Genomic DNA, 24449 nt, shown 5'->3' on the forward strand with positions numbered 1-24449 from the left:
GAAGGATGTCTTAGGGATGACCATGGATTTTGGGAGGAAGAGTAGCTTGGTTTTCTTTGAGTTAAGTATGAGTTGATTAATGACTAGCCAGTTTTCTGCAGATTTAAATGATGTTTGTATAAGAGTGTGGAGGTCAGTAGGCTTGTCAGAGAGGGTAATAAGAGGTAAATCATCTGCATACTGGATTAGTGAGGATGTGGAGCAGGCATATAGTATACATTATTAGTAAAAATATTAAAGAGGAGGGGGCCGAGAATAGATCCTTGGGTACATCAGTTTTGATGGGTAGGAAGGAAGAGCAGGAGGGCAGCCATCTAACGGACTACTGCCTGTTTATAAGATAACTAGAGAACCGAAGAGTAGTAGATGCAGAGAGGTTAAGTTCAGTAAGTATTTCAGAAGCTTAGGGTGGGAGATGGTGTCAAATGCCTTGGAGAGGTCAAGGTATAAGCATGACACCAGTTTGTTGTTGTCCCTAGCCTTAGCTACAGTCTGAGTGAAAGAGAGAAGGGCAGTGGAGGTGCTGTGATGTGAGGCCTAAATCCATGTTGTGAGGGGGTGAGGAGATTTTCCTTTAGTAGATATTTGAGTATCTGTGTATGAATGTATTTCTCTGGGATTTTTGAGAGAGGTGAGAGGATGGCTATAGGGTGGAAATTGGATGGGTCAATGAGGTACCTCCTTTGTGAAGTGGCATTGTGAAGAAAGATTTCCAGATGTCTGGTACTATGGATTCTTTGATAGAATGGTTAATAAGGATTAATACAGGATATGCTATAGTATTGGCTGCAAGTTTGAGAAAGTAAGAGGGTAGATTGTCATAGGAAGGAGAACATGTTTTAAGTTTCAGCAGAAGAGATTTTATGTAGGTGGTGGTGGTGGCAGATGCTGGAGGGGGATTGTGACTGGTTGGTGTCAAGAGGGGTAAGTTTGTGGATTGAGTCTATGTAGTAATTGTTTAGTAGGGTAGCTGTTTCAAAGGGTGTTTTGTCTATAGTTGGGTTGGGGTGGTGGGTTTTCATGGATAGCGAATGCAGTTCATGGTATGCCAAAGTTGTTTAGGGTTTGAAGACTGGGTAGATTGAGCATCTAGGTAGAAGTTTTTCTTGTCTTGGACAATACGTATTTTAGTAAGGTTTCAAAGTTGTTTGAATCTAAGGAGGGGAGAAGGGGATTTAGACTGTCTAGTGTTTCCAGGTGGAATTCATAAGTTTCATGGTGGAAGGGGTATGTTTGGAGAGCCGAGGTGCTGGATTAGATTTGATCCTAAGTTTTCTTATGTGTGCTAGGGAATTTAGTATGTTCAGGAAGATATTATTAAATTCAAGAATGGCTTCATTCAAGGGAAGGTTGTACAAGTGGGACCAGTTTACAAGGGAGAGTTGGTAGTTGAAGTTATCTGCATTAAAATTATGTAGGTTTCGGCAGTCTTTATAAAGGTGGGTTTTAGAGGTGTGTGATGTCATTATTAGTATTGAGACAGGGAGGTGATCACTTAAGGAGTCCTGTTAAAGTACTTGGGTTATGGTACTGGTAGGGGTTGAAGGTTAAGATCCAGTCAATAATGGAGCAGGAGTTCTTGTTGATGTGGGTGGGGGTTTAAATAAGTTGTCTGAACCTGAAAAGGTTAATATTGACACTTGGAGAGAGGTTTGAGAGTTTATTCCAAACAATGTTAACATCTCCTAGTAATATTGTCTTGTATGATGGATGCTGAGAGGTCCAGGATAGGATAGATTTAAGTATTGGCATATTGTTGCCAGGATGAATGTAAACAGTTGCAATTGCAAATTTCTTGTGTGGGTTAAGATGACAATTAGGGAAGATGTGTTCTGCTAGTGAAAAGTTTAGGAGAGGAAGTGAGGGGGGTAAGGTTAAGATATTCTGAGAACAAGATAGCTACACCTCCCCTTTTTTGGAGAGTCTGTCTTGTTGGAATATGTTATATCCGGGAGGAAGAATTTCAGAGTTTTTGATATGAGGCTTGAGCCAGGTTTCTGTTAGAGCTAAGATATGGAGGTTGTATTTTGAAATCCAAGCATGTAGTTCATTGACTTTGTTTGTGAGACTTTGTAGGTTTGTGGAGTAGATTGATAGGAGTTTTGATGGAGAGGTTTGCAGTTGGTGCATGGTTATGAAGGTAGAGAATGTGGGGTTGGATGATGAGGAAGGTCTAGGATTGGGGTGGATGTCCCCATCAGGTAGGAGGGAGATAGGAAGTAGAATAGGTTTAGTGTGATAGAAATAATAGGTAGTAGGTTTAAACTTTTGTTTAGTGAGAGTAATTGTGAGATTGAAGAGCTTTAGTTTGTGATAGTGAATGTATACTGTATTATACAGAGATGGTGAAATAGGTATTTTCTGGGTTATGCAAGAGGCGGATGTTGTATGGGGGAGAGTGGGAGATAGAGGTGGATAATAGTAGGTTAGTGTGGTAAGATGATAGCGAGGAGATGTTGAACAAAATGGGAGGTAAAAGGAACTGCAGTAGCATGTTGTTATATTTTATGGGTGTGAGTATGAGTGGTGGGAGAGTGTACTTACTGTTTGTATGAGGACATTTTAGGAGAGTTAGAAAGGTGTGAGGAGGACCAGAAGGTGGAGGAGGGGTGTGGAAGGAAAGGGAGTGGATTGCGATGAGGGAGTGGAGTGAGGGGAAGGTATACATTCTTAGAGCAAGGATGAATTGATAAGATAATTGGATTGGGGGGAGGTCTTAGAGAGGCTAGAGGATAGGGGGGAGGTCTTAGAGAGGCTAGAGGATAAATGTAGAGTGAGCAGAGGTGGGTGGGAAAGTGTGTAGGGTAGGGGACCGAAGTGAGCCCGAGCATAGCGAGGGCAAATGCAGTGGGGCTGCACTGGGTCAGAGCTGGAGTTGTTTTTTCTAAGAAAAACTGTCAGTGAAATGCAGAGCCACCAGCATATGATTGTAATGTTAATGCTGTGTAAAGTATGCTGTTTGTAGCTGCTCCACTGATCCCCCTTTAGGAGCATTTATTGAAATAAACAGATTTGTTTCATGCCTGTTGAAGGCTGTCATAGTTTTATAGGTGATTACTAGGCTAATGGTACATGAGCCTTTGCAAGCCTAGCCAATAATACCTAGGATATGACAATATGATATCTTAATTCCCCAAATATGGGATGAGGTGGTATCAAAGTAGTGGGTCTTTGGGTGTTGGAGCCCTGAGTCATTTTACAGACTGCCTCTGTCCGTAAGGGACATGGGCAGTACACTCTGCCTCTGTCCGTAAGGGATATGGGCAGTTCCCCAGGAGTGAATTCACAATTCCCCATCCATTTATCTAAATTCCTTTTGAAGAGTATGAGGGACAGGCTTTGGTTTTTGAAGATGAGAAGCTTTATTCCATAGACAAGGTAGCCTTTAGAATATGACTGTCTCTATCCAGCAAGTTCTGTTAAAGTTGCAAGTAAGGTTCAGGTCCATGGAATGCATAAATCTTATATATTTTTTCTTAAGAATATGTAACATTTTCATAAGGGCTGGATCAGAAAATGTCTTGTAGGTCAGGTATGTTCCCTGCTCAATAAATTATATGAGACAAAGCAAAGGGAAAGGCGCTTTAGTCGGTCTGCTTAAGACATGTCTTACACTTTGTATTTTTTTAGTGTGAAACCTATGGGGCTACTCCAGTTGATGAAAGTGCCTGGTTAGGTACATGCAGATGGTAGCATTGTACTCTATTACAGGCCTGATGAGGCCGGAGTACAATAGCACTATGACTTCCTTGGCTTTTGAATCCATGCCTTTATTTATAAGTTGAGCCACACAGAAGGATTCTCACACTACTGTAGCTACCTGGTGGTCAAAATTTAAGTTACTATCCATCTGTGTTCCTAGGTCCCTCACCACTGGGTCTAATTTTAGGGGTGTAGTATCAATATTAACATTTGCAAGGATATCTTATTTATTGAAGGGTAGCATTACATATTTTTTAGCATTTAGTCTCCGACCATAGTTTTGGCACCATTCACTTGCCATTTTTAGGCCTGTTTGTAGGATGCCATCATCATTTGGAGATTTAATGACAACTTCCAGCTTATAGTCAATGAACTTGGTGAGCTAGAGGCCCCCACCACTGGTCTTCACTTCAGAGAAGTATATACCAAACAAGAAGGGTCCCAACACTGAGAACTGTGGGACACCACTACTAGCAGGTTTCTTATCCGAAGTGGATTTCACCTATCCAGACAACATGTGTCCTGTCCCAGTTGGCTGTCCATCTGATGATGCCTAACTCAGTAAATTTATCTATGATCTCTGAGAAAGGGGATTGTGTCAAAAGCTTTGGCCAGTCTAGATTAGTGGTGTGTACCATTTTACCCTCATCTGTGGCCCTGGTGACTTTCTCAAAGAAGTCCACCAGATTATGCAGACAAGACCTCCTTTTAACAAAGCCATAGTGGATCTGGTCCAATTTTTGGAGAGTTCCTATGATGTTATTGATCAAGTCCATGATGATTCTCTCCATTGCCTTTCAGATAAGACTGGTCAAGCTTATGGGTCTGTAGTTCCCTGGGTCAGTTGATGGGCCCCTTTGTGCAGAGGGATGACTGTTGCAATCCTCCAGTCCTCTGGGACAAAGCCTGTCCTGAAGCTGTGATTAAAGAGGGTTTCTAGTAGCCATGATAGATTCTGTTTTAAGCTTTTTAAGAAACATCCTAAAAAGTTGTTGGGACCCATGGAGGCTGTGTTTTTGGCTTTAGGAAGCCTAGCAATTACCTGTTCTCTTGTAATGACTTGTAAGGGGTATGGTTGCGAGTATTTCTTTGGGTGTGGTAGGAGGTGATGGGGGGGAGAAGTTTGAACTGAACTTGTCAGCCAGCAAGTTTGCTATAGTTTCGGGCTGGGTGTAAGTGTTGCCTTTCATGATTAACTTGGAACACTGCTGAGCATTTCCCCTGAGGTTACAAACATAATTAAAATAGTCTTATGGTTATCTTTCACCTGGGAGTCTAGCTTTACCTCATAGTTCGCTTTAGCAGATTTGACCAGCTCTTGTTTATTTAGACTGCTGAGTGTCTTTATGTACTGTTGGTTTGGAGATGATTTTTTCTTCCTTTTGTTAAATAACCTGTTTATACTAGGGGTCCACCAGGGTGGTTTATTTTTGCCAGTAGTCTTAGGTTTAACTCAGATAGGTACTGCCTCCTCTATGCAGCTATGAGTGTGGTTCTACAGTGCTTTTCTGTACAGCTCAGAGAAGGCCTCAGTGTCATCCAGGCTAAGATGGGCTTGGAAGTTTAATAAGCTGTCACTTAGTTTGAAGTAATTAGCTTTAACAAAGTTCTTAACAGGTTTGGAGTTTGATGGGGGTTCTAAGTTAGTTTTAATACTAAAGGAGATCACTTCATGGTCAGAACTTAGCAGGGAGGAGTTAATATGTGAGGTGGAGCTGCATCTCCCATGTTGTTGAATAGTTGGTCTAGGATATTGCTACCTCTAGTTGGGGAGCTAACTAGTTGCTCCAGCATGTTTGTGTTGACGAAGTCCAAAAATCTCTGAGCAAGTGAATTATGGGTCATATAAGTGTCACAGTCTGTGGAGGGGTAGTTGAAGTCACCCATAAGTATGGTGTTAGATTGAGCGTTAAGAGATTCTAGTAGGTATATGTAGGATGTGTGGTTTTCCAGACTCATGTTAGGGGATCTGTAGCTAGCAAGGATGTGATGGGGGGGGGGGGTCACACCTTTGGTTAGTTTGGTATGGAACAGCTCAAGCAAGTCATGTAGCTGGACCAGTCTAGCAGTGTACACTTTATTAGCACCGGGACACCTCCTCCCTTTGTTTCATCGTGAGCTGAGGGGTATCAAAATGTATGAAAAGCATTGTAGTCTTTGTAATCCAGGGTGCTTTCCATGGTTCTGAACCATGTTTTTGTGACTACACATATGTCTGCATTCTGCAGGGTAATGAGTGCTTCCAGGGAGTGCAGTTTTTTATTTAAACTTCTAGTGTTGAGCCAGCAGTACCTTTAGGTAGTCGCAAGTGATTTTTGACATGTTGGAGGGTTTAACAAATTGGCATGGCCTAAAAAAGGCACTATGGGGATAAAGTTTTGCCTGTGTCTGAAAGCCAACTGGTGACAAGTGCAAACCATCTCTGGCAAAGCGTCATGATTTGTCGATCATGTCTCCCCAGGCTGAGAGATATTAGATCCCTTTGTTGTGACATCAGAAACTAAGTCTATTGAAGTCCATCATTTTTTGCTGATACTTTGACATCATTAGTGAAGATAGGGTGCTATCAAAGCTCGATTCATACCCACCTAGGACACACATTCAGGGAGCACCATCACATCTCTCTTCATATAGACAAGTGAGGTACACCTTGGTTCATTTACTCCAACATGGACTATGGCCTTGTCATACTGGTACTTGTGGGTTAAAGACCTAAGTACATGTGTGATCTAGCAGATCCTGGCTCCAGACAGCTTACTATGATTTTCTCCTTATTTAGCCTGGTAAGAGGGACATAAGTATGTCTTACAGTGGAATTGTCATCATCTAGAATGTTTGGCTGTGTGGTGTGTTGTCTTATGGGTTTGGAAGCAGGGCTATTATGATTTTCAGAGTTATATGTCTTATGAGGTAAAAAAAACAAATGTTAAAAGGGGAGGCAAAACTCCAAATAAAACCAAATAACCAAGCAAAATGAGTTTTTGGAAAAAACAGAGTCACCAACCACAGAAAAAGTGTTTAACATGAACGGTAACAATACACAATGCATTTTCGTCCACCAAGACTTCATCAGATAACCCCATATCATGATCTAAGATCCTTTACCCCATCACATTAAAAATGAACAAACACTTGGCATCAATTAACAAAATAATAATATACAAAAAGTGTATCTGACAAATGGATAAAGAAAAAAAATGGAGTACTATAATACCATGTCATATGTTAAAATTGTATTGTGAACAATGAATAAATATTAAAACCTTTATAGAAACAATAATTAATACAAAAAGTCAACAAACCAATAAATATGTATAAAAATAAATAAATGTGTGTTTATGTAAAACCTCATCATTTAATGTAAACCTATGGAATGCTGCCCTCTAATGGCTAAAAAACAAATACTAAACACTATTTACAGTTTTGCTGCTTTTAGCTGGTGTCAAGGAAATACTCTTTTAAACCAGGATATCTTCCTGTGTCCAGAAATAACTGCAAGTGCAACTCCCGATATTCCAGGCAGGTTTCCCACAAACCCCCCCTAACATCTTTGGGAACAACTTCCAGTACAAAAAATTGTTTGCTTGGGCACAATTTTGTAGATGATTATATAAGGTATTTTTGTCACTACTTATAAAAATGTTCATAAATCTGCTTTTTTAGGCAGCTTTCTGTTTTCCCAATATAAAAAGCACTGCAAGCCTCACAACATACTAAATAAACTAAACCACTCGAGTTGCAATTGCTGTAACAGGTACTACTGACATATTGATTCCTAGCTTTAATAAACACCTGGTCAGTGTTCACTACATGTTTACATTGCACACAAGCCCCGCATTTATAGGTACCAGGCCTTTTACCCCTGTGAGTAGTATTCCATTTTTCTAATTCTTTTAAATTGACACTTTTTTTAAAAACGATATTTAAAGGTTTTTGTTCAACTCTCTTTAAATCAATGAGGGAGGTGAATCTGCCCCATTCCTTTTTGATCACATCAATTACCCGGTGTGAATCACTATTAAAATCTAAAGTGAATACCCTATGTAACTTATCTTTGCTCTTATCATTGGGTGTAATATCAATACCTTTACCCAAAAGGGTCATGAATCTTGTCATCCGCTGACTTTTAATATATAAAATGGTGTCATTCAATAACTTATCCGGGTAACCCCTTTCCATAAAAAGGTCAGCCAGAAAAAGACATTCCTCTACAAAGTCCCCGTCTGAAGATGTGAGCCTACTAGCTCTAATCAGTTGCCCCTTGAAAATACTCTTACTCTGTGAATATGGATGGGCGCTCTCAAAGTGAAGATATGAGTTGGAAAAAGTCTCCTTTCGGAAAACGTTTGACTTAATTCCACCGGTTGTTTAAATACTCATATCCAAAAAATCAACCCTATCATAACAAATTTTGCTAGTAAATTTTAAAAAGGATGTGGTTGTGTTTAAATATTCCAAAAACCCATCTAGTTTCTCCTCTGAATTGTTCCAAAAAGTACCAATATCATCCAAGAAGCATCTATATAAAATCCAACAATCACAGAATCTAGAATTAAAAATATATTGTTTTTCCCACCAGGCTAGGATAATGTTAGCATATGTGGGTGCACAATTGGCACCCATCGCTACACCCCTAACCTGGTGGAAATATTCACCACCATAATAAATAAAATTATTTTTCAAAACCATGTCCATACAGTTAAGAATAACCGGTAACTCATCACTGGAAATTCTAACTCTGTCCACCAGAGCTGCTTCAAGCCAGACTAATCCCTGTTCTTGGGGAATAACTATGAATAAATCTTTAATGTCAACTGTTACAAATATAATATTATCATAATTCTTATTTGTATCAGTACCCTGAAGGAATTCCCAAGAATACTTCAGAATTGTTTTTTTTCCATTCCCCAATGTTTTTTCAATTTTACATCCAAAAACTTTGCTACTGGCATGGTTTTGGAGCCTTCAGCTGACACGATGGGTCTGAGAGGGGGATTCCTCTGGTTCTTATGGACCTTTGGGATCCCAAACATGGTAGGTATCCTGGGTTGGGGCACATGTAAAAATCTAAATGTTTCTATATTAATCAATCCTTCCAACAGTAAATCATTTAGGGCCATTTCTATTTTCTTATAAGCCACATGGATTTTGTTTTTGGAAACCCTACTATAAGTTGAATTGTCTCCCAAAATATCATTCATATTCCCTTTATAAATCACCTGGTCCAGAAGGACCGTACCCCCTCCCTTGTCAGGTCATAACCCTAATCTGTGAATTCTGCTGAAGTTCAGTAAGTATTCTTCTCTCTTTTTGATTCAAGTTGTACATTTTTGTTTTACCTACAATCTTTATTTCCTTTTTCACTATGGCCTCAAAGTTTTTCAGTTGGGGATGAATTGGTGGGTTATATTCACTTTTACGTCTCAAACAGGCCTGTGTATCCGTCTTTGCCTGTCCCTGAAATATAATCTTCAGATTGAGCTGCCTAATGAACATTTTAAAATCCAGTAAAAGTCTGGTAGTATCACATTTTTTATATGGCACAAATTTAAAACTTCTAGAAAATAAACTGAAATGGTCAACAGTTAATTCAACACCTGTGTAATTAAATATGTTGTAATTCCTATATGTGAATATATTATTTTCACTAAGAATTCCATCCAAAGCTCCCTTAATGGGATCCCTCTCCTTTCCATCTTCAGATGGAATTTTTAGTGAAAATAATGTATTCACATATAGGAATTACAACATATTTAATTACACAGGTGTTGAATTAACTGTTGACCATTTCAGTTTATTTTCTAGAGGTTTTAAATTTGTGCCATATAAAGAAATGTGATGCTACCAGACTTTTATTGGATTTTAAAATGTTCATTAGGCAGCCCAATCTGGAGATTATATTTCAGGCACAGGCAAAGACGGACACACAGGCCTGTTTGAGACGTAAAAGTGAATATAACCCACCAATTCATCCCCAACTGAAAAACTTTGAGGCCATAGTGGAAAAGGAAATAAGAAAGGATGTAGGCAAAATAAAAAAGTACAACTTGAATCAAAATGAGAGAAGACTACTTGGTGAACTTCAGCAGAATTCACAGATTAGGAAATGAGACCTGACAAGGGAGGGGGGTACAGTCCTTATGGAACAGGTGATTTATGAATGGAAAATTAATGATATTTTGGGAGACAGTTCAACTTATAGTAGGGTTTTTTCAAAAACGAAATCCATGTGGCTTATCAGAAAATAGAAATGGCTGTAAATGATTTATTGTTGGAAGGATTGATTAATATAGAAACATTTAGATTTTTACATGTGCCCCAACCCAGGATACCCACCATGTTTGGGATCCCAAAGGTCCATAAGGACCAGAGGAATCTCCATCTCAGACCCATCGTATCAGCTGAAGACTCCAAGACCATGCCAGTAGCAAAGTTATTGGACATAAAATTGAAAAAACATTGGGGAAAGGAAAAAACAATTCTGAAGGATTCTTGGGAATTCCTTCAGGGTATTGATACAAATAAGAATTATGATAATATTATATTTGTAACGGTTGACATTAAAGATTTATTCACAGTTATTCCCCAAGAAAAGGGATTAGTCTGGCTTGAAGCAGCTCTGGTGGACAGAGTTAGAATTTCCAGTTATTCTTAACCTTATGGACATGGTTTTGAAAAATAATTTTATTCATTATGGTGGTGAATATTTCCACCAGGTCAGGGGTGTAGCGATGGGTGCCAATTGTGCACCCACATATGCTAATATTATCCTAGCCTGGTGGGAAAAACAATATATTTTTAATTCTAGATTCTGTGATTGTTGGATTTTATATAGACACTTCTTGGATGATATTTGTATTTTTTGGAACAATTCCGAGGAGAAACTAGATGAGTTTTTGGAATATTTAAACACAACCACATCCTTTTTAAAATTTACTAGCAAAATTTCTTATGATAGGGTTGATTTTTTGGATGTGAGTATTAAAACAACCGGTGGAATAAGTCAAACGTTTTCCAAAAGGAGACTTTTTCCAACTCGTATCTTCACTTTGAGAGTGCCCATCCATATTCACAGAGGAAGAGTATTTTCAAGAGGCAATTGATTAGAGCTAGTAGGCTCATGTCTTTAGATGAGGACTTTGAAGAGGAATGTCTTTTTCTGGCTGACCTTTTTAAGGAAAGGGGTTACCCGGCTAAGTTATTGAATGACACCATTTTATATATTAAAAGTCAGCGGATGACAAGATTCATGACCCTTTTGGATAAAGGTATTGATATTACACCCAATAATGATAAGAGCAAAGATAAGTTCCACAGGGAATTCACTTTTGAATTTAATAGTGATTCACACCGGGTAATTGATGTGATCAAAAAGGAATGGGACAGATTCACCTCCCTCATTGATTTAAAGGGAGTTGAACAAAAACCTTTAAATATCGTTTTTAAAAAAAAGTGTCAATTTAAAAGAATTATTGGAAAAAGGGAATACTACTCACAGGGGTAAAAGGCCTGTTACCTATAAATGCGGGGCTTGTGCGCAGTGTAAACATGTAGTGAACACTGGCCAGGTGTTTATTAAAGCTTGGAATCAATATGTCAGTAGTACCTGTTACAGCAATGGCAACTCGAGTGGTTTAGTTTATTTAGTATATTGTGAGGCTTGTAGTGCTTTTTATATAGGGAAAACAAAGTCGCCTAAAAAGGCAGATTTATGAACATTTTTATAAGTAATGACAAAAATGCCCTATATAAACATCTACAAAATTGTGCCCAAGCAAACTATTTATTTTTTGTACTGGAAGTTGTTCCCAAAGATGTTAGGGGGGGTTTGTGGGAAACCCGCCTGGAATATCGGGAGTTGTACTGGCAGGTATTTCTGGATGCAGGAAGATAATCCTGGTTTACATGAGAGCATTTCCTTGACACCATTATTAAAGCTAAGAGCAGCAAAATTGTAAATGGTGTTTAGTATTTGGTTTTTAACCATTAGAGGGCAGCATTGCATAGGTTTACATTAAATGATGGGGTTTTACATAAACATACATTTATATATTTTTATACATATTTATTGGTTTGTTGAGACACCCACGGTGGTGGTGCTGCGGTAGCGTTGTCACAGTAAGACACTGTCCGGTTCGATTCTCAGCTAGAGCGTCTTCTGCGTGGAGACATGCATGAATGGGCGTACCTTCGTTGAAGGTTGTGCGTCAGGCCTGGCAAGCCGGTACATAAAAATCAACTGCCAATCATTAGCGGACCGGAGCTCCGCTGTGGTGACCCCTAACTGGGAAAAGCCGAAAGACACAAACATTTATTGGTTTGTTGACTTTTTGTATTATTGTTTTTATAAACGTTTTAATATTTATTCATTGTTCATAATACAATTTTAACATATGACATGGTATTATAGTACTCCGTTTTTTCTTTATCCATTTGTCAGATACACTTTTTGTATATTATTGTTTTGTTAATTGATGCCAAGTGTTTATTGGTTCATTTTTAATGTAATGGTTTATTAAAGGATTTTAGATCATGATATGGGGTTATCTGATGAAGTCTTGGTGGACAAAAACGCATTGTGTATTGTTAGCGTTCATATTAAAACTTTTTTTCCATGGTTGGTGACTCTGGTTTTTCCAAAAACTCCTTTTGCTTGGATGTTTTATGAGGTGCTCGTCTTTTTTTGAGTGTATGCAGGCCACTGAGAGATGCTTTTAGGAGGTTTTGGAGATTTGTATAGATTCCAAGTGAGTACCTCCACATATGCGAGTCTGTGTTTTTCCTTAGTGTTAGTAGTGAGTGTTTTGGTTTTAACGCTTACTACCTGGTCTGCATTTGTGTGTGTGTTTGTGTGAGCTTTGCCTCCATTGACATTATGTATCAACATCTCTCACACACTGCGTTTGTCCTAAAATAAAATGGTTGTCAGTGCGCATGAGTCAGTTACTACACTGCCTCTGGATGCCCATATCTACCAGGCCAGAAACAGAGATGACAGGGAAGCACATATCCATTATAGCAGATCCTTAATAGATGGGCAAGGTTAGGGGAGCATCACTGAAAGGTCTAAGTGAGAGTGTTTAGTAGTATACTATTCGATGACCTGCAGTTGTCCTACCCTCTGCACAAGCTGGCAACTCCTCAAGCAGCTGTGAATGGTGGGAGACTATGGAGAGCATTTCCTATAGAGGATTTTAAACTAGAGAGATTTGCTTACAGACAAGGCACAAGTAACTGGGTGTGTCTGATGTGCAAATGCAGAGGTTTTATGCCAGCAGGATGAAAGACTTGTACACAGTTAAACCTTTAGGCCAGTCAGATAAACACACAATAAGCCTTCCACCAGCAGTTACCAACTTGGATGGGTTGAATCAGCCGGCTGCTCCTGCTCGAGTGGAAAAAAAAATTCAATGTAAAACAAAGTGGTTTTGAGCTCAGGTGCAGTAACAAATGCTTTGCAACAAAAGGCAGAATTACTGCAGTATCAGGAATCCTTGGAAATAAGTTCACTAACCCTGAGAAATGTTCACAAATGTAGGAGAACTTCTACAAACACAGAAAAGCTTTGCAATAGGGTTTACCCCGGGAATCATCTCTGTGTCACTGCTGGACAGAGGCACAACAAACTAATGGGCACATTATTTCTAACATAAGGGGTGGCGTAAGCCACATAACTTTGGGCTAGGCTTATAAATACCTTAGGGCAGATAGCCTAGTATAAACCTATGAACCTATGAACCTAATACTTAGAAATATTTTGGCAAACTGAAACAGCTTTTGCAGTATCAGAGGAGGTTAGGAAATGTCATAATGCTGTTAAAACAACCTAAGAGCAGTACAGTAACAAACAGATGGCATATTTTAACAAGTGTATGTTGAAAAACAGTGAGAAATTCAACCAAATCAGTAAATGCAACACAGAAGTGTTAAATGTAAGCACTGAGACAGTTAGAGCAAGTGCAAAAAATACTTCAGCTTTGTAGGTTCACGTGGTCTTTTTATATTTAAAATGTTTTATAGAAGAAGTAGCTGAATGCTTGACAGTGTAGATGCATGGCATATTATCAGTCATCTTTACTCTGTCAGATGATACATTATAATTTGACTTTATTATACCTATGCTAATGATATGTATATTTGCCTTTATTCTGCCCCTGCAATGCATTCATGCTTTTTTTCACCTGTAAATTGTTTTTTGATGAAGTATTTTGTATTTTTGGATGAAAGCGCTTAATTTATTAAATATTTATGTGGAGCCTGGTTGCCTGCTTCATTTTTTGTTTTCATCTCCTCAAATATTTTTAAAAGTCCACTTGTATGAAAATATATTTGAAATGTGTAAACCTGTGTAGCATATTTGTTTCCGTGGGACTGTATTTAATCCATTATATTATGTAACTGACTATTTTTTGTCCTCCTTTCAGCCTCAGAACAGCATGCCAGACGTCATCATTTGGATGATTCAAGGAGAGAGGCGTGTGGCTTATGCTAGGGTTTCTGCAGCTAGTGTTTTATTCTCCACCTCACATGCAGAAGCATGTGGAAAATACTGTGGAAAGACGCAGACTGTATTTTTAAAGGTATGTTTTCTGAAACATTTTTGTCTAAAAGCATTTGAATTAAATGTTCTTTGCAGAATACCTTTCACTTCACTTTGAAATTTCCATTTCCTCAGTATAATTCATTGAAAGCTTGAATTAGCATATTAACTTGACCTTGCTATAGTATAAGAATGGTAATTCTTTGTCTCGTGCCTTATTTGAGGTTATTGTTAGATGTGGATGCATGTTAGCTAAGTTTATATCTCAAAGGCTGGCTATGCCCTATAGGGGTTCCCTATGCAAATGTAAATAGCACAGAAGCTGGATATGCCTTTACAAGGGGTACAATATATGCATTAAGTACAGACATCACTAAATGCTGGTTATCCATACTTAACTCAGTGTATCAGTGACACCAGGTACTGTGTAACTGCACAAAAGTGCAACTACAGGTCTGTTGCGTATATGCTGTTGAACCTGCCTACTGGCTTTATCTGTTCTGAGTTCCCAAGGTATTTAGCCCTTTATTGACTGTTTATTTTCTCAAAATGGTGCCCTGGATTCATGGTACTGTAGATACAGGCAACCAGGGTTCATTTAGTGGCCTGACACTGGAGAATGCAGCCAGGGAAAGGAGGAGTGAAGGAGTGTGGTTAGCTGAAATCTCAGAATGGTGTATACAAACACTCAGGAGCACACCTGGTAATATAGTTCTGCAGCAATAAATTCAGCATGTAATTTATGTGATTTTTTTTGGGGGGGGGGGGTCAGGGCTGCTTAAGGGAACACCCCTTGCAGAATTGAGGTGACATTATTTGTGGAAAACCCAATGCATATCCTCTCCCTCTTCACACTGAATGGAGTACTGGTTGGAACATTAGGGCCACAAAACAAGCAAAATCGCAAGCCACCCCTAATGATTGATGGTCACGACCAGTCAGCCCTCGCCCTATTGAAAAGGAACAAATGGGACAGTTCACTGGGAGATGATTGGTGACTGCCATGCAGCAGGGAATGGTGATTGACTGAAAAAATTCCCTAAAATGGTAACATAGTTTCCAGGGCTTTCACATTTTGGAAGAGGAGGATGTTTCTGCACCCTTAACTTCTAATTTCCCATCTGCTTTGATGCTGTAAAACAGTTCTGGTATGGCTAGTTGCCAGTGTTTCTCTATGCATCTCCTCCAAAAATGTGGCTTGCCCCTATCATTTGCTGCTTATAAAGCCAAAACTTTTCTCCATTGTCTACTAGATGGTGCTGCCATACCACTCTGACAAAGGCACTCGATGACCCAGTCTGCTTTCCTTGGCCAAGACCCTCTACTTCTTAAGCCAGTACATTAACCTGGTACACAGAAGTGCAATCAGAAATCCAGCTGTGATGCTTTTAAGCCAGTTATTTCATTAGATACTTAAATCAGAATACTAATAAGAAATATATAGAGGCATCGGATAGATTGTACTAAAATCCAACTCTCAGTTGTGAACAGATGCTACATTTTACAAACAAGTTATTCTGGTTCTAATTTGCAATAGCCACATCATCACTGAGAATTCTCATGAACTTCAGTTTGTATTTCTACACCTTTGTGCCAGTCCGTGCCACTTAAGCACACCCATCTACATTTTTAAACTGACAAAAACATGTTTGTAAAACTAAGCTGCACTTTTCAGTCGAGTGTCAAAGAAGCAGAGTTGTATTTGTATGTGGTATTTGTGATTTGCTTTACATTACTCTATCAATGAAACATCAGTGATGCAAGTTGCATTTAAGTAGCCTGCAGATGTCCCCAGCAGTGATCTTGTTTATTTTCTGATGTTACTTTCGAGGGCCATCTCTAGTCAATGGTGTACTTAAGCTTGCCATTTTTTGTGCCTTTGCATATGATTACCTCTTTGAAATTCAGGCTACTTTACTAGGAGTATACGTACCCAGTTAGCCCTCTCAAGGGTATCCTTTGATCAGTGTAAGGGTGTTACCACAATAGGAGTCCCATTCTTTATCCACTTAAACAGTTTGGATTTTACCTGAACATGTCATTGGAAAGGTCTCATCAGGTTCATTGTCTAAAAGCCAAGACTTAACAAGCATGATTGCAGACATTAGTAGCCAAGGCCATCATAGATGCAGCCTTTTCTGCCTTCAACCTTTGACTGGTGTCAGACGTTATTACAGTAATTAGTGCTGCAGTTGCATTACCTGTGGTGCAGGAATGAGAATCTAGAGACCTATATAACTGCCCACCATTTGACAGTGGTGTATGATAGTGTAGGAAATGGATAGAAATCTATTTCTATGAAGCTAAGAAGGAAAGAAAAAGGTGCAAGGTAAGGAAAAATATCCAGATCCAATCCTAGACCTGGCTGTTGCATGAAGTCCACAGTGGTCTCTGACTCCTTGCACTTACTACCGACATCATTAGGATGACAACTTCTTGCATGCCATCAGCCAGTGACCAACAGCATGGTCATAAATTCATTCTTGCAGCACCTGATCTTGAGTAGAATGTGGAGGTCGGGTACAAGTACATTCTCACATTCAAGTTAGGATGGATGCTCTGCTGTCACAGAAGAGGACCTTGAGTCTTTTGGCCTCATCTTTGGGACAGAACATTGCCCAGCAGGTTACCTCCATCCCTGTTTCCAGGTGAATATTGAGTCTTCACATTCCCATTTGTGTTATGCACAGTCCACATATCCTGGCTTTGCACGTGCACATACTTTGAATAGCTTAAAGTGGCATGGTAGATAAATGGGTGTGGGATTGTATTATATTGCAGATCAGTTTAATGCTAGTAGTAAGCAAAAGGAAGACCATTCAGACACTGGTTTGTAAATCTTTTTGGATGCTTGAACTTGTTTGTGAGTTGACTCTTTCATACATATGGCCCATGTGCCTCCCCTACTTGTTTGCTGGAAAGGTAAATGGTGGCTTCCTGTGGCAATAGTCAGAGGAGGCTTTTCTCCAATCACTTCACTGTTAGTGTTACTGTAGCTGAGTCACAGGAAAGAATTTGGTAGCACTTCCTCATACGAGATCAAAGGTTGTGGTTGCAATTGGTAAAAATATTTATTCCTTTGCCACATTGGGTTTTGAAACCATCAGCTATTTGTCTAGTGTGTTCAAGTGATAGTCATCATTAATAGAAGAAGCTTTTGCTACCTTTCTGGTATGATTAGGTTTTTAACTATGTGTAGCAAGTGGTGCAACCTAGGCTGGCCTTCCAGAAGGCCTGGCTTCATGAAAAGACTGTTGTGGGCCCTGTCCTTGAAGCAAGAAGCAAAGAAATCTTTCCTTACTGGTTTCCTCTGAAAGCAGTTTCAGGAAAGATATTTTTCTGCATAACTGAGTAACATCTACAGAGACGTATCTAGAAACTATGGACAAAATATTGTGGCTGCAAATTCCCTTCCAATCCAAATCACTTCATCAATTCCTATGTCCCTACTGAAAAACAGGTATGGCATGAAGTCAGTGCCCTCTGTAGCAGAAAGTTTCACCAGACCAGAGAATGATCACTCTCTGAACTCCTTCACCGAAGTAGTAGTAGTGGTACAGTAAACGCCCACTGTACATGCTTAAAGCTATACTACCACATTATGAACTCCATATGGCATGTCCGGTACCAGACCCAACTTATTCCCCATTTCTGGAATGTGCTGCCCATACATGTTAAGCAGCTACTTCCCTAGCAACCTTTAAAATAACTCTGGATGACTGAATGGGTATCACAAAATTTTCCCTGGGATAGGTGATAAAAAAGAACTAAACTAGGGACATTGTTATTGTTTTCATCAGCAATGAGTGATGTGGCTGAGCTTTTTACTGGTTTCCTTATTCCTCCGGAAGGAGCAAATCCCAAAATAAAGCTGTACTGAATGACACCTAATGCCTATGGCATGTAGTCTTACAGACTACCAAAGATGGGTGCATTTCTTACAGCTCTAGCATTATAGCCTTATGATAAGTACACACTGTAACTTGTCATTTACAATTTTCTGCCACTCTGTGTCCTCTAGAAAGTCGATTTGAAAGTTTGTCAAAGCTTCTGAATGACATTAATTGTTTCTCTACTTCCCAAGCAGTCATTCAAGGCCTCTCCTCAGCTGCTTTCCAGAAGATTTGGAATGTGTGAACCTTCTTTGGTTAATGTATTGGATCCCTGCATTCTACTTCTCCATTCTTGCCTCCTGGACATGTAAAATCTTTCAGAACTGGGTCTAAGGAGGAATTTCAGAATTTCTTTTAGCTGCAGGGAAGACACTATACTAGATCTATCTTCTTGTAAAAGTATAAAGCTTTTACTCATCTCAACTAGTGTGATGGACTTTAACAAGTTTGAATCTCTGGTTATTCATATTATGGAATGTTGTCTTTATTTGGTTAATGTGGGTCTTCATTCTTGTAAGATTTTCCCTCTGCTACCTCTACATTTCACAGCCGATTTGCTGAATTTCCTCTAGTGCAGTTGCTTTTGTCCAAGACATTTGTCTGAAGAATTCTACAATGTAATCCCTGATAATGGGTGTCTTCCCTTTGTGAGTCCAGCTATTCCTTGAATGTGTGACTTTTCCTGCATCTAGTCCTCTAGCTGCCTTTGCCCAAATAATGCTTTGGAACATGTTTCTGTAACCACCATTATTTCAGCCAGAAGATCATGTTTATCTCCAGTCCTTGTGCTTTAAAGAATTATACAGTTTTCCTAATGAAGAGGGTAATATCTTCATGGGAAAATTTATTTTAGAAAATACTTACATAATTGTATTTGAGTCAGTCATTTCTGTTAAAAGTTTATTTACCGGGATAGACTAATGTGGGAAAGATTTTTCTGCATAAGCTACAAAAGGAGCACTTACAAATCAGTGCTGCTTGTTGCATTTTTTCAGTAAGCGAAGTACATTAGCCTTAAGACCGGTTGCATGACTGTTATATTTTAGGTGGGAATACTCTTCCAGGCCCAGTTAACGTCTGTTCTTTAAGAGATGTCACTACCTCCAAAGCATGTCTTAAAGGGTTTTGTGATATATGATGCTGTAATCTGCCCTAGTGTACACTATTATAAAATAATGTAATGTGCAAACCTAGGTTAAGTTTTGTCCTCACTGGACTATTGTCATTGCCATCTCTCATTTTAGTCTACTTTGTCATGCTGGACTGCATAGATTAATGCATTTTTGATTACAAGTCAATGTAAGATAGTTTTATTCTTACAGGAGTCTAAAGTAACTCCCTATATTTATGCATTGGAAGAAGTATCTGATTCATCCATTCCTCCTTTGTCCCCATTGGCTGGTTAGCTTTCTGCATCATCATGTACTGTTCCTCATCCTTGTTCAGCTGTGGTAAAGAATGGAGAAGAGCAGGCAAATGCAGAAATCCCACTGTCTGTTTCCTTGAGAGACGAGACAGAGTGCAGCCAGTGAGATAAGAAATTTGACTTCACTGAGAACATCCTCTAGAGCTGGGAAGAGTATATAATTGAAGACTTTTCTGATTTTAGTCCACAAAGATCTGCTAATTCTTGTACATTCCAGATGGAGAAACATTTTCTTTCCTAAAGTGGATTCAGAATTTACTCTTAAGTAATAAAACAGAGTGCCAGATTGCTGTCCAGATAGACTGGGAACTGTCACAGAAAAAGTATATGAGGCAAGTTGTAGAATGAGAATTTGACAATTTATACAAAATTATATAAATAGATCTGTTTTCTATGATGAGAGGCTATTTACTGAATGGTTTGTCTGTCAGTTTGCGTAAACCCATAGCTTCGCGACAGGAGACCTTTTGTTGGTTACACAAGAATGTTTTACATTCTGAACTACCTGTACATACAGGTGATTTATCATAGGAAAGTAATTTTTTCTTTTGCAGAATAGTAAAAGGTGGTTATACTGAAAAGACAAGATGATTCTGAATTAAATATAAATACTTTTGTACAACTTCGAAAGCTCTGTGGGCACAACAAAAAGATTGAATTTTGATGTAATTTTGTTAAGCATCAATTTTTTTTTCTGATAAAGAAACTTAATTATGTAAGGGAATTTAGGCAGTGGAAATTGAGTCAGAAAAAAGTAATTCTGATATACATCAAGTGTAAAGAATATACCTTGCTGTAATAATGTATAGTATAATATACCATTATTAAATAAAATTAAAGGCAATGCTACTCTGATATGCTACATGACCAAACAAAGGGCTTCCGATTCCTTTCAGATGTAAAGGTCATCTGTGAAGGCATGGGATAATGGTCTGCAGTACAGCCTTCTCATAGTAAAACTGGTGAGCTACTAAAAAGATACAAAGGTAGATCTTGGCTCAGCAGATCTTCCAATTATACTGTTTGTAGAGTTTCTGTTTATAAATACGGTAACCCTTTCCCAGATCAAGATATTCATTTCCAAATTCCATTTTAAGAATGCTTGGAAAGCCAGTTCTTTCTCTATTACTTGGAGCAAAGGGGGTAAAGACACCTTCCCCACCCATACCTTACATTCCCCAAAGTAAAGTGTCTGCAGGAACAAGCAGACACTGTTTTAATATCCCCCCTTTTGGCCCAGACCACCTTTTTTTCCCCATTACTCCTGCTGAACAGGGGATGAAATTCCCCTTATCTTCCCCAGACATTCCACTCTGCTGATGTCTCAGGAAACGGACCTGAGTCTAGCCCCACCACATCAGACGCAAATTGATTACTTGAAGAATATGTCATTGATCCCAAACTTGGAAGCCTTTGACCTGGAAGGATGTCATATTTTGAAAGAAGCCAGGAAACCTACAACTATAAAGTCACACTTGCAAGTAGAAAATATTTTGTATATGGTGATTGTGCTCCGCTAAATAAATTTCTGTTTAGAGCTCAATAGTACAGCAAGTACTTTGCTACTTATTTTTTTCAGGACAAGACATCAGTGAAAGTGGATTCAAACACCATTTCAAATGCATTCCAATTAATATACCCCTTGTCATATTTTCCTAAAGCCTTTCTGAAGGAAAACCTTCACCTCCAGCTACCTAGAAAACCAGTGGTTCTTTCCTGAGATTTCAACTTTCTCTTAAAGTAGCTTTTGTTTTATCCTTTTGAACCAGATTGCACTTACAACTAAGTTTATTTCTTGGAAAACCATTTTCCCTGTGAAAATTAACTCAGTCTGGAGGGCATCTGAATTCTAACAATTAATGGTCACAAACCATATACCATATTCAGTAGGATAGAGTTAGCTTTAAGAACAAACATCTTTTATGCACAGGATTATCAAAGATAACATTGAACTAAGCCAGTTATTTGCTCTTCCCAAATACACAAAATAGAGGAAGTAGACTTCCACATTCCCAGATAATTAAGGTTTTGTCCTGAACCAAGGAATTGAGAATGTAAGACCAACTCTGTCTCTTTCTAGCAAGAAAAAACAGATAAAGCAGTACCTAATTGGACACTGAAGAGATGGTTAGTTAACTACACTGGTTATTGTTATAAACACTGTGACATGCCCTTGAAGAATCTGTAAGGGCTTATAATGCTAGAACAGGAGTAACATCTGCTGCATTTTTTCAGAAATATTTGCACAGTCTGTGAAGCTGCTACTTGGACTTCCATTCATAATTTTCAAAACACAACAAACTAGATACTTTTCCAGGAGAATAGCTGGCTTTTACATGCCTTATTGATATGTACATTGTGTGCGTTTGGTGGGGAGAGGATATGGGGGTTAATCTTTCTTTTATCAGTTTTGTCAGCTGAATGTGCAATTCCTGTTTGATTGTTTGCAAGTACAGCCGACTAGAGTTTTGGAATAATTTAAAATCCAAATGGATTTTGAAATTGCTTTTATATCTACTGCCTAAAATGCTTATTAACTGGTCATTAGCACTGGGTATTTTTGTGATTTTTTTTTTTTGGGGGGGGTCTATTATTGATTGAGGGTTGAAATGAAACTTTGCAGTGTATAACATGACTTGTTTTTCTCATTTTCTTTTTCTGCCCTCTTAGCATCCACAGGACAAGACAAATGGTGCTAAACTTCCTGTACAGCTACGTGTCAACATCTGGCTTGGGTTGTCTGCAGTGGAGCAAAAGTTTAACAGTTATGCTGAAGGAACGTTTAGTGTCTCTGCAGAAATGGTAAGGTATAGTAGCTCTTAACACCGGGGATTATGACCGGGTCAGTGATCATAATTGCTTTATGTATTTGAGACATGGATGCCATGAAATTTGCCTCGAGAGAAGCTCTAGAGGTGAATCTTGGCATCCATGTTGAGAACAGACAATAAAGTGGCTATGATCACTAACCCACTCATAATTCCTTGTAGTGCAAGGAGATTTATCTTCTCCATGTACTACAAATTAATCAACAGTAAAATTTAAAAAAATGCAGTCGGTTTCCACTCTGAGAGTTTGTAAAGCAGTGGGGTATTGGTAGACATCCTTATGTATTCCCTGACTAAAGGAAGAAGTTGTAAACAAATAACCAGATGAGGTTTGTGGGCAGGAGAAAGAGCTGCGTGTTGAAACAAAGCCATTGCATGTCCTGTTGCTGCTATTTTTCTGATCAGCGCAGTCTGCTTTTAGTGCAGACCTGACATTAACAATTGTTAAGTACCTCTCTAAGCATTGTTAAGGTTGGGTCTCACACTATAGCACTGCTGAACCAGGCTGTAGTTTAGACACTTTTTTGAACATAATCACAATGCTCCATGCACTGTTTGTATTATGTTTAATTTGCATAAAAGTTGTTAGTAAAAGGTCACCATATCCCAAGTGCTGATTTAGAATTTAAAAAGTGTTATATGCTACTTTTTTAATCTGTGTTATTGATCACGATCCATTACCAAATCATCAAAATTCTTGCTAACTATGGGGCACTAGCGGGGACTTGATAGTGGGGCTGCCTAGGTCATGAGGTTGCCCATGAGAAGAATCACACATGCACCTTCTGAAGCCATCCCTGAGGAGCTCACAAGGCTGCCATGAGTAGGCAGGGAGTTAAAGCACACTGTTTGTTAGCAGTATGACATTGTGCCACTGTCCTCACTCTCCACAACAGCCCCAGATGTGGGTCTGGTTGTGCCCAGGGGTGGATATGGTGGGTCCTGCAGAGTTAGTGAATGAGGAAAGGAGCTGGTGGCAGCTGATGGTTACCCATGGGGGAGGTAGGAGGAAAACACTGTTCTTGTTACCTCATTATTCTTAATTTGATGCAGTTGTAATATATGGCATCAGAGATGTATGTAGGTCATTTGTCAGCCTGGGCAGTTTCCTAGACTGGCACTCTTCAACACAAAGTTAAGAACAATAAAAAGGTCTTCTCGAAGATGAAGACTTCAGTATTCTGCATATCAGCATTATATGTCACCCTGAAAGCAAAAATGTTGTCTTGCAGGTGTTAGAGAGTAAAACAATAAGAAATATGCTTACTGTAGTGCATTTATCCATCCTTTGACCTTTTTTCACCTACAAAGAGGAGTGCGGACTACACCTGCCCTTTTAAGTATATCCAGATACTGATGTAAATGATTACTATTGTGCCATCAGGGAAGGAATAAGCCCAGTCAGCTACTGATACTGATGGAAGAGGTCTCAAAGCAGTGCCACCTAGTGATAGGAGGAAATTTGTACTAATGGCCCCTTTTGTTATGCTTTAGAAGATGGGGTGTTGTGACAGGCAGTTGCAGGCATAATTCTTCTTTATCACAGAATGTCTGCCTAACTTAGCACACCTGACATGAGCTGTTATGAAGCAGTTGCATGTCTTGTTAGGAAAAGATTTAGAACTAGGAGACAGCCATGTGACTTTAGGAGTTGGTGTTTGTAATAAATGATGGTTGCAGATATTTTTGTTAATGACACAGATGATAGTTATTCGAAGTCCATATATGTATTATGTATTTAAGTACAGGTCTGTATTATGAATTCCAATATCTGTAGTTTTTAATGGTATTGCAGGTTTTCTTTTTATAACATGCAATATTTTTTGTTTCTTTTATCAAGTATGAAAACCAAGCACTTATGTTCGGTAAATGGGGCACAACTGGCCTTGTGGGAAAGCACAAATTTTCTGATGTAACTGGAAAAATCAAGCTCAAGAAAGAAAGTTTCTTACCTCCAAAGGGCTGGGAATGGGAATCTGACTGGATTGTGGACCCAGAAAGAAGGTAAGATTTATAGGAACTCCATGTTTGTAAAGCAGTGCCACTGTCCATGGTGGTAA

At 38.9% G+C, this 24449-nt stretch overlaps 1 protein-coding gene across 1 annotated transcript in view; it reads left to right on the plus strand.

The window, feature by feature from the left end:
- Positions 1 to 24449, plus strand: part of LOC122788742 (myoferlin-like) — a 1037182-nt gene that overhangs the window by 1005454 nt on the left and 7279 nt on the right. The window contains exons 26-28 of the mRNA XM_044055636.1: positions 14127 to 14282; positions 22232 to 22363; positions 24230 to 24393. Of these exons, the coding sequence (XP_043911571.1) occupies positions 14127 to 14282; positions 22232 to 22363; positions 24230 to 24393 (452 nt within the window). The remainder of the gene's footprint in view (positions 1 to 14126; positions 14283 to 22231; positions 22364 to 24229; positions 24394 to 24449) is intronic.

This window comes from Protopterus annectens, chromosome 14.part0 (genome assembly GCF_019279795.1).
Source record: "Protopterus annectens isolate FY-2018-M chromosome 14.part0, PAN1.0, whole genome shotgun sequence".
Lineage (NCBI taxonomy): Eukaryota > Metazoa > Chordata > Ceratodontiformes > Protopteridae > Protopterus > Protopterus annectens.